Here is an 11,150-nt window from a genome sequence, read left to right as displayed (position 1 = left end):
GGAGGAGAGAAGGGGAAAGGAGGCGATGGCCCCTGGGACTGGTTGTGTCTAAACAAACACACAACATCTCTCTGGCTGGCCTGGCAGAAACACTCATCATGGCCCATGGGATTTCTGCTATCCATTTGGCTTGGTGTTTTGTGTTTCAGAGCAAACAAACAAATGAACTGACAAACAACTAAACAAAACTGCCAGGTCCCCACTCATTGAATACAAGAAGAGTGAAAGCAGGGAAGATGAACAATGCCACCAGTCATCATATTTGGTCTCCTCTGAGCGGTGGTGGGACTGACAGTTGACATTTTGAAATGCGGGTTGGTTGTAGTTGATATTTATTTTTTATAGTATAAGTGCTTTCCAACAACAAACAAAATGTCCCAAACCATACCCATTTTGTACTATTTTCATCTCGTTTAGCATATTATGTACACTGTTTCATTTTGGTACAACTACACAGAATGTACAATTCCCCAAAAGCCATGAAAAAATCATAAACAACATATTTGTGGTGCAGGCTCAATGATATGTATGGAGAGCTACCAGCCACTAACTGCGTTGTACTGAGAATCAAAAGGGTCTGCTCCACATACGTGATTCTATATGTGTCTCTCTCATCTTCACGTAGCACAGGATATATAGGCCCTGCTCTCTCAGCATCGGGATCGCCAGTCACATGACTCCATGTATGCATTATCATAGTTTTATTTTGTGAAAGCATTCACTTGAGCCTGCCTGTGTACATTTTGTTAAGATTATGAGAAGCTCCGCTGCTTTCCAGCAGTAAAAGATTGTATGAGGCCCTGACCTAGACAGACACAGTTCCCGTGCTATTACAAGCATGCCTATAAATGAAAACAACAACAAAAAGTAATCAGATTAATCATGAATCTATATGCAAAGAGGTAGGCATGTGTTTGGATTTTGTAACATCAGCAGGTATGTAGACATTTTTATGAATCAAATGTATGCTATGGCACAAAAGTGTAGAAATGTGGACACATTTTTTTTTTAATGCATTGCATCTCAACACCATGGCTATGCTAAACCATGAATTTAGAATAGCATGGTTTCATTATTTAAAAGTCTAACCTCTGACCCAAATACAGCAAAGGCCACTTAGGCTCAACATGAACCTCTACTCTCTCATCTCCACTCTGATTGGACGAAACAGGCCGCTCAGGAACGCGCAAACATTGACGTGGTTGCTTGTGTTTCCAGGAGATTTTCTCATAATGCACCCGCAGACCTCTCTTGCTTGCCTCATGCCTATTGCGCGTGCCCGTCTAAATCTGTGCCCCGGACCCTAGCAGGGTGATGCGCGTGCCCGAACCTGACTCGATAATTGGGTACAGCGGAAGTTTAGCATTGGACTAATATACAATATATAAAATATCCTAACAACCTTGTTCGATTATTATCAGTGTAAAATATGAAAACCATTGCCTGGGAAATCATTGGAAAGGTGCATAGAAGGTGCATGGAAGAGGATTAAGCCTTTCTAAAAGCACTGGCATTGCACATCAAGATCACCATTCCGCTAGACGAGGAGAATAATTACTGGGGTTGTATATTGGTTTGAAGCATTGTTTTGCAGACCAATTAAGCTTGTCGATGGATTATAAACAGCATTGCAACTTTAATACATTTGGTCAATTTTAACGGAGGCAGTCTGGATGGCAATCTGAGCGCGCAACGATGCCATGCATCACCATGCATTCATAGAAATTTGAATTATTCTCCCATCTCTGGATCAGCGCACAGTTAAATGAGAAAATATAAACTAAAAGTAGCGTTGTTTGTTGTTTTTCGTTTAGATGTGGTTGGCCTCTCGCGAATGTGTTTACGTTCTTCATCTGAAGGATTAGTATAACAACATTTATTGTGGGCTATATGTAGCTCGAAGGCAACTGTACGCTAATATAATTTTTGGGAGATTCATCGGGCTTGCAATACAGCCACATCATGTATGCTGGACGTAAAAGGAGAAAACCAGTCCAGAGAGCGTAAGTACATTGTATTTCTATGAATTGAAAGGTATTTTTGCAAACAGAAATAGCGTAATGTTCCTAAACCCTGCACCCATACCAGCTATACTCTTTTAGTGCCCGTTGTAAGTAGGCCATCCTATGACAGCTCGAAATAGATGTAAATTTGTCATCAAGTGTGCAAACTTAAATAGCATATTTTAACCTGAGTTAAATTGATAAATCGATGGCGCACAACAGGACAAATAAACAACTTTTAGTGCGCCCTACAGGACAGTGTCAGAAAGGCCTCGACCAGGCACTCACATTGTATAACAGTTTATTTGACTATACGAGTATTCATTTGTTACAGAATATATAGGCTACCATCAATAGTATAACATTTTCTGGATATCTAATGTGATCGTAATTTGATATTTAATTCGATTTCCCAGTAAGCTTAAAGTAGCATGCTCTCGAACGTTTCACTTGTCTTCATAAATGATTGTTTTTGCATTTGTTATTTTATGTCAACAATGCCTTTCGTTGGTTCTGGGTAAAAAATGTTTGATGGAAACGAATCGGACAATGTCCAATGTTTGTGATGGAGGTACAGATGCATAAGGCAAGAACTTTCAGATATTTAAGAGCACTTGCACCTGCTGGAATTCCTCACTGAAATAGAACCATTCATGCGTCAAAATGCACTGTGCAAATTCATACAACAAATGGCTTTTTACTATTATTACATTTCCATTTATAGCCTGTGTATTAATATTTTTGAAATAAGCCTATTTAGTAATTTACTAATTTAATATGGAAAATTGGTCTAACATGAATATAGGCCTAACATCTGCTTACATACATACATCTTTGTTGAACCAAAATTGTTTGTTGTGAGTGGAGAATGTGTTGCTGTTCATGGTACAATGCCTGCAGTGCATTCAATGCTCTGGAGGCATTTATTGAAATGATTTGTTAAAGCATTGTGGGTTGTTGGAGAACTATACATGATAAGTCAAAGTGTATTAACATAAAAACCATTGTGTCATTCACACATGGAAATTCATGTTTTGTATTTTCGTTATGTGTTTTCATAATTGTAATGTTTCTCTAAAACATTTTTTAAAATTATTTGAATGATTTATTTATTTATACAAAATGATCATTTGTAAAAATATTGATAATGCTAATAATTGTTAATAATGCCCTAATAAGGAACAACCATCATTATAATTTATCAGAAGACCTACCTAGAATTTTCTGTAAAAATATTACGTTTCAATGAATGGTTTCTTCTCTCTCAGGGTGAAACAGCCCCCATCAGAAGGGGCCAAGTCGAACCCCTCCAAGCGCCACCGGGACCGTCTAAATGGAGAGCTGGAGAGGCTGGCCAGCCTTCTGCCCTTCCCAGAGGAGGTCACCACCAGCCTGGACAAACTCTCCATCCTCCGCCTAAGTGTCAGCTACCTCCGGGCCAAGAACTTCTTCACTGGTAAGAAGTAGTCCACAAAGAACGCCCTTATTACTCTTGAACTATTGATTGAATAGGGCCCTTAGTTTGAGGTTCTCAATCGAGTGCTTCCTGAAATGTAGTGCTTTCTGTGTAGACATAAGGATGCTCCTTGGATGCAAACAGGGGGCCACTGATCCCTCACTTTGTACAGAACAAGGGCGCATTACCATAGCACAGGGCTACTACAGCATGTTGCTAAAGCCTATCCTAAAAATATGCTCTACTTAAACAGCATCAGAGCAGAGAGCTGACAGAGCAGTTAGCCTGAGCCCCTTTCAGCATACCTGTGCTGCCTTGCTGTCTTGCCTGTACACTACGTAGTTGAACAGAGCAGTAATTGCTGTGCATCGTCATGGGAAGCACTGTGTGGAGCCACTGTGGCTTTGTAAACCTCCTCGTTCATGCTCCCATCCCTAGAACTGTTATGAAGATGTCAAAACAATAAAGCTCCTGAGTCTCTCATGTGGCCTGTGTTTCCCGATGCCTTCAAAGCACATATCAGCTGTGATTTGGAAGGAAAGAGCCCCAGCTGGAGCAGCAGCCATCACATTATTTCATCCTGGAGAAGAAGAAGGGGCCTCAATATTTCATAGAGGCCCGTACTCTGCCTGTATTTGGAGTTAAGGATGGAAGAGAAAGCAGGGTCTCCATTAAAAACCGAGAAGTGTGTGTGAGGGAACAAAAGAATTGCATGCAAGGAGGACGGATTTGTATTTTTTCTCTCCTATGTTGTGAGGGAAAGACACTGTTATTTTAGGCAGTGATCTTTTAAAGAGAATGCTGCAATGCGGGCGTTGGATGTACTCAAAGCATTAATAATTGAGAGAAATCTCAGAGTTTAAAGAATTTATGAAATGGAGGAAGAGCAATGTTTGTTTAAGAGTGTAGCTTTTTGAAATGGCTGTTTGGGGTGAGACGGATGGGATCCGAGGCTCGTGATACCAGTGTGTTGGGGGGAGATATTGCAAATGCATAGTTTTTCCAGTGTGGAGGGGGGGGATGCCTTAAGTGCACATGTACAAATACTTTGCGGAGAGGGTTGGAGATGCCCCAAGGCAGGGTTTCCCAAACTCAGTCCTCGGAACCCCAAACGGGGGAACGTTTTGTCTTTTTGCCCTAGCACTACACAGCTGATTAAAATAATCAACTTATCATCAAGCTTTGATCATTTGAATCAGCTGTGTAGTGGTTAGGGCAAAAACAAAAACATGCACCCCCTGGGGTCCCGAGGACCGAGTTTGGGAAACGCTGCCCGAAGGGGTGGGGGGGGGAGGTGAATCCAGACCAGATCTTAGTTATGGGATTATATCATCTATCGCTTTAATCAATTGAAAAAGCCATATGAAAGTATTCTTACCTTGGTAAATCTAGTCATTTCTCGGGTCATCGAGGGGTTGTTTAATCTCTGAAATTGCTTAACTTTGCTTGAATATGAAACATCATGATAGGTGCACTATAGGTTAACTGATTATTGTATTAGGGGTCTAACACATCTTCAGCCTGTCAAAATATATTGTTGATATTGTATTTCAGCGTCACAGGCTAAAGCATGCTGACAAGCCCTCTTATCTTTGTTGTGTAACTGTATTAGCGTAGTTCCTTCCTTGACAGTGTCGTGTCTTTGGCTATGCCGGATTAAGTGATATGACATGCTATTCTATGAAATAATTTCTCTGTTATTAATATTACCTGATTGAGCTAATCATGTAAATGTAATTAACTAGAGAGTCGGGGCACCACAAAATAATATTTATAGAGCTGTTATCTTCCGAATAAACTCTTAAAGACCTATAAATATTTTACATCAATAGCACTCAATATTAATTGACATCTTAATTCAGTCTCATCTGAAAGTTGTAAATTCTTGGTTATCTGTACGAACCCTGGCTAACAAGTTCAACCAGCAATACAAAATTGGGTTTCATGATTTATTTACTAAATACCTAACTAATCACACAGAATTACACATACACATTATTAAATCATAACAAATGACGTCATAAAGGAAAACATCCCAAGCGGGCGGAACAGATATGACAGCTTGTTACACAAAAGAAAAGGGGCTGGGTTTGAGTGAAAGAGCGGGAAGACTGAGGAACATAGGGCGAAGCTGTGCTATCGTAAATACAGTATCTTATGCATTCGCCCATTTGGAAAAGGAAAATGCAATAAATATTTACTCTGAGCTGCGCTTCGGTAGGTTGGTGGTAGATGGAAGGCCGTGTCGCCCAACCGAGTCCTTTGAAGTCCTTTGAAGAATGTCTCTGCTGGTAAATTGAATACGTTGTAGTAACGTCGTTGTGTGGTAGACGTGATACTCTGTCTGTTCCCTCCTAACCCTCATTTGCAACTCAATGGCTAGGAGCTATCACTTTTGTAGTGAATAAGAATTCAAAGTTCATACCATTCGCAACCAAAGCTCACGCTGATGTTGGCTTCGTTCTGTAGTTATTATCTGAACCATTCTGACATCGGACCGTCGTCCTCACGTCCTCGGAACAGGAGGTTATATTGTCGTCAAGGGCTTATATAGGAAGGGAGAGGAGGGAGTGTTTGAAAAGTTTTATAGCCCATGTCCCTTCACAGGGGCGGGCCACTGATTTAGCAGAGCCCTATCTTATGAAAACCCCAATCTCACATTTTAGAAGCTAAAATCACATTTCATCCCATCACAAATAATTTAATATTCAAACATTTAAATTGAACTACAATTCCATGTTAATCCGATAACTCTGATGTGTAGACTTTCCACTGTAGAGTTTGTCATCTTATCATTGATGAGAATGTCTCAGATGACAACCGAACTGACATCATATTCATTAAGTACCACCGCATATGTTCCATTGGTCGGATTACCAGAATATAGTTAATTTCCCCCCACCTTCTGATGTTCCCAGAATCTCTATGTTAACCAAGGGTTTTGCAAATGTAACATCAGTAGGGTAGAGAGAGGAAAAAGGGGGAAAGAGGTATTTATGACTGTCATAAACCTACCCCCAGGCCAAGTCATGACAATAGTCAGTGATTCATTGCCAGTGTTCATGAAGTACATGAGGAGAGTGAACCTTAACCTGCAGCCTTATCAACAGCCAATCATGGCTCTCACTGTGTCCCACCATAATTTGTTGTATGTACACAGACCAAATGCTGCTCTGTGTGCTGGGTTTAGGGTGGTTGGTTTATGGAGAGTTGGTTTAGTTCTTCATTACCATTAATGCATCTGTATGGTGGCTTGTAGTCCATGTAGCCATCACCACCCAACTAATTGCTGTTAATTTTTTATTTATTTTATTTTTTACCTTTATTTAACTAGGCAAGTCAGTTACAAACAAATTCTTATTTTCAATGAAGGCCTAGGAACATTGGGTTAACTGCCTGTTCAGGGGCAGATTGACAGATTTGTACTTTGTCAGTTTGGGGATATGAACTTTCAACTTTTCGGTTACTAGTCCTACGCTCTAACCACTAGGCTACCCTGCCACCCCGAATGAATGAATAATGAATGAAGTCTACCTGCAGTTGATGCTGTGTATTGTTGGTTTAGTAATAACAACCGGAGTGAACTAGCATTGTGCTTTGGTAGGGACGCCATGTTCTGTATTTTTCTTTAATACCTCAGATACCCTCTGTTGTATTTTGTTTATCTCGGCAGCAGGATGTGTGTGTTGTACCATAGTCCAATGTTGTTGCTGTGTGTGTAATTAAATGTCTTGTACAAGTTGAACAAAGCCTAGCAGAGCCCGTATAATCCGTCCGACAGTATTATCCATCCCAGCTGCCTCCTCTCTCCCTTGTCTTTAGGCCTTCTTGCATCCCTCCTCTACCAGCCTTAAAGGCAAAGTGCTGTCATAATGCAGTTTTTCCTGTTTTGTATCATATTGTACAACTGCTGATGAAACTAACAATGTATAAGTGTTAAAAAATGTGATCAGTGTTAATTTCTTGTTGAAAATGCAATATACACAGGACCTTCTAAGCAGCAGATTTGCATGAGTGGGAGTTTCGGCTTTCCATGGTGACATCACCATGCAGTAAATTGGTTAATAGACCAATAACAACGAGAGTTCCAAACCTCGCTGCCAATAACAGCTTGTTTTCAGTTTTCCCCTCCCCACTCAAACCATTCCCAGGCAGTCCTAGCAAAATACTTGCTTGAGAAATAGTTTTTTGCTAAAAAGCAAATTATGGTACAGTATGGTACTTAATTGTTAGCCCGAAATGATTTGATATTGATATAAAAACAGCTGCATTCAGCCTTTAAGGAATAAGAGCAGGAGTGGCTAAAACCTAAAGCACCACCAGTAAATACCAAATTATTCTGTGTGCAGTATGCATAGGCATTTCTCCCCTATAGACTAGGCCACAGCTTCTCTCACAGCTGCTGTTTACATTGTTGATGGACTGGATGTGAAAATATTTTATGGTACATTAGGCAGCATTTGGTTTGGTCCATGCTAATGTCTCAGATAAAGACAGTACTCTGTCCTGTTCCAAATTAAATATGTTCTGTTCGGGGTGTTAAGGGACCGCACCAAATGTTGATCTGCCGTTGATCTGCCGTTCATTCGAGGTGGTGTGTTTTATGGATGACCTGCTGGCGGACGTCTCACTGACAACATTTCCCCACGATTCTAAATGTAGAATCAGTTTGCGCTCGGTTTGCAAATTACAGCCAGCACTCTGTTCAGAGATGCTAAGTACTCTCGGCCGGCAAACGCTACCGGTGTGTCCAAGCCCTAAGTAGATTCCTTCTATCCTGCCAGAGGCCTCCAGAGGCCTTGCCCCCTGTGCTTAGAGGCCTTGCCCCCTGTGCTTAGAGGCCTTGCCCCCTGTGCTTAGAGGCCTTGCCCCCTGTGCTTAGAGGCCCTGCCCCTGTGCTTAGAGGCCTTGCCCCCTGTGCCTAGAGACCTTGCCCCCTGTGCCTAGAGACCTTGCCCCCTGTGCTTAGAGGCCTTGCCCCCTGTGCTTAGAGGCCTTGCCCCCTGTGCTTAGAGGCCTTGCCCCCTGTGCTTAGAGGCCTTGCCCCTGTGCTTAGAGACCCCTTCCCCCTGTGCTTAGAGGCCTTGCCCCCTGTGCTTAGAGGCCTTGCCCCCTGTGCTTAGAGGCCTTGCCCCCTGTGCTTAGAGGCCTTGCCCCCTGTGCTTAGAGGCCTTGCCCCCTGTGCTTAGAGGCCTTGCCCCCTGTGCTTAGAGACCTTGCCTCCTGTGCTTAGAGGCCTTGCCCCCTGTGCTTAGAGGCCTTGCCCCCTGTGCTTAGAGGCCTTGCCCCCCCTGTGCTTAGCAGTTTACAACTAGAGCAAACAACAATTCACTCCCAGGATTACCCGTACCCAGAATCTATACAACACAGCCACCAGGAGCAGGGGCAGGTGTAATTTCATCACAGCGAAACATGGGAGGTTATAACATCCTGGTCTCAGATGGAAGGAGCTTGGTAGTGTCTATGTCCCAAATGGCACCCTATTCCCTATAGACTGGGCCCTATGGACCCTGGTCAAAGGTTGTGCACTATACACGGAATAGGGTGCCATTGGGGTGTCATCTCTGTGACTCCAGGTCCATGTGACACACCATGGTGGCCTCAGGTTATTTGGATTTTGTTTGAATGTCAACGTGTCCATTTAGAATGTGTTTCTGTATATTATGTCATGCACGCACCCATCAACTGCTGTTTATGGTAATATATTCTGCTGGATATGTACTGTAGCGTAAACACTAATGCAATACTGTCATAGTTTTGCTGTTGGCTTTGTAAGTTATTTTTCATTGATATTTCACCCTTGAGAATTAATGATATGCTTATTAGTCTGCTATTGTGCAATCTCCATTCCCCCCTCCTACCCTCCCTCCCCGTGTGTGTTTGTGTGTGTGCGTGTGTGTGCACATGAGTCAGCATGTCAACTGCAATTCCACTCCCAAGTCTCCCTATATGTGGAATAGGGGAGGAAGTCATTCTGACATACATTAACAGGCACACATACTGTAGACTCACACACACTATGGCTTCCCGCTGCTGCTATAAGACTGCAGCAATTAGAACTGTGTGTAAAGCTGTATAGCTTGTCTGAAAGAAGCCCTCTCGGAGCTCTGGCTCTGGACTCTAATATGTTGTCAGTGTTTCCTCTGTTAATGGACCACTCCCGCTGTGATGGAGGTCCCCACACTAACAACCACAGACAAGCCAAGCTCCAGTTGTGTTTCTCTCTGGCTCGCTGTACTGTAGCACGGTGCCACTCTTCGTCCAGCCTGGCAGTCAGATGATGAACAAAAATGAGTACACAAATCAAATGCACTCATAATATTTTGGGCGGTGTAAATGTGACAGCCCTTCATTTAGAAGGTATAACTAGAAGGCTGAACTGGAAGGCTGAATAACTCTGTTGACACAAACCCAAGTGCATCAACCTCCAGCATTATAAATAGACATCCATGTTTTGTATGACACTATTTCACATAAGTACAACACAATGAAAATACACTTGCCCTAAATTTGTAACAACCACCTTTTCTTTTGTTCCGTTGTTCCAACAAAGATGCCCAGGGGCCCCCTGGGAGCCAGGTATGGCCCTTCTATTGTGAGTTGTTTTGTTGTAAAGACGGAGGGGTGAAAAGGGCCACCATGTCACCACGCGTTTCTCCTGCGAGGCGGAAAGTGGCCAGGCCCTCAGATAACTTAACTTATCCAATAAGAGCACTCAAGGGATTCCTGGAAAAGCTGAGTTTACTTGCAACTAAACCAGGAGGCAGGATTGCCCTTTATTTTCATCCTTCCCTCTGTTAATTTGCTTTCTGTTGCGGAACTTCCTCATCCTTAGGTAGCTGATCAAATCAAATCAAATTGTATTAGTCACATGCGCCGAATACAACAGGTACAACAGGTAGACCTTACAGTGAAATGCTTACTTACGAGCCCCTAACCAACAGTGCAGTTTCAAAAAATATGGATAAGAATAAGAGATAAAAGTAACAAGTAATTAAGAGTGGCTGTAAAAAATAAAATAACAATATATACAGGGGGGTACAGAGTCAATGTGCGGGGGCACCGGTTAGTTGAGGTAGTATGTACATGTAGGTAGAGTTAATTAAAGTGACCTAGTCATAGATGACAACAGAGAGTGGCAGTGGTGTGGAGAGGGGGGGGGGATGCAAATAGAGGGGGCTGAGCACGTGCCTCTGAGGAGCCCCTGTGTTGAGGATCAGCGTGGCAGATGTGTTGTTACCTACCCTTACCACCTGGGGGGCGGACCGTCAGGAAGTCCAGGATCCAGTTGCAGAGGGAGGTGTTTATTCCCAGGGTCCTGGGCTTATTGGTGAGCTTTGAGGGCAATATGGTGTTGAACGCTGAGCTGTAGTCAATGAATAGCATTCTTACATAGGTGTTCCTTTTGTCCAGGTGGGAAAGGGCAGTGTGGAGAGCAATAGAGACTGCATCATCTGTGGATCTGTTGGGGCGGTATGCAAATTGGAGTGGGTCTAGGGTTTCTGGGATGATGGTATTGATGTGAGCCATGACCAGCCTTTCAAAGCACTTCATGGCTACAGACGTGAGTGCTAAGGGTCGGTAGTCATTTAGACAGGTTACCTTAGTGTTCTTGGGCACAGGCACTATGGTGTTCTGCTTAAAACATGTTGATGTATTACAGACTCTGACAGGGAGAGGTTGAAAATGTC

General features: G+C 42.8%; 1 protein-coding gene across 1 annotated transcript in view; it reads left to right on the top strand.

Annotated features, from left to right (window-relative positions):
- The first annotated feature begins 1,024 nt into the window (after positions 1–1,024).
- Positions 1,025–11,150, top strand: part of LOC112237327 (aryl hydrocarbon receptor) — a 50,891-nt gene continuing 40,765 nt past the window's right edge. The window contains exons 1-2 of the mRNA XM_024405919.2: positions 1,025–2,003; positions 3,272–3,459. Coding sequence (XP_024261687.2) covers positions 1,963–2,003; positions 3,272–3,459 — 229 coding nt within the window. The 5' untranslated portion in view covers positions 1,025–1,962. The remainder of the gene's footprint in view (positions 2,004–3,271; positions 3,460–11,150) is intronic.

The sequence above is a fragment of the Oncorhynchus tshawytscha genome, linkage group LG03 (genome assembly GCF_018296145.1).
Source record: "Oncorhynchus tshawytscha isolate Ot180627B linkage group LG03, Otsh_v2.0, whole genome shotgun sequence".
Classification (NCBI taxonomy): domain Eukaryota; kingdom Metazoa; phylum Chordata; class Actinopteri; order Salmoniformes; family Salmonidae; genus Oncorhynchus; species Oncorhynchus tshawytscha.
This window is presented reverse-complemented; position numbering and strand designations above follow the sequence as displayed.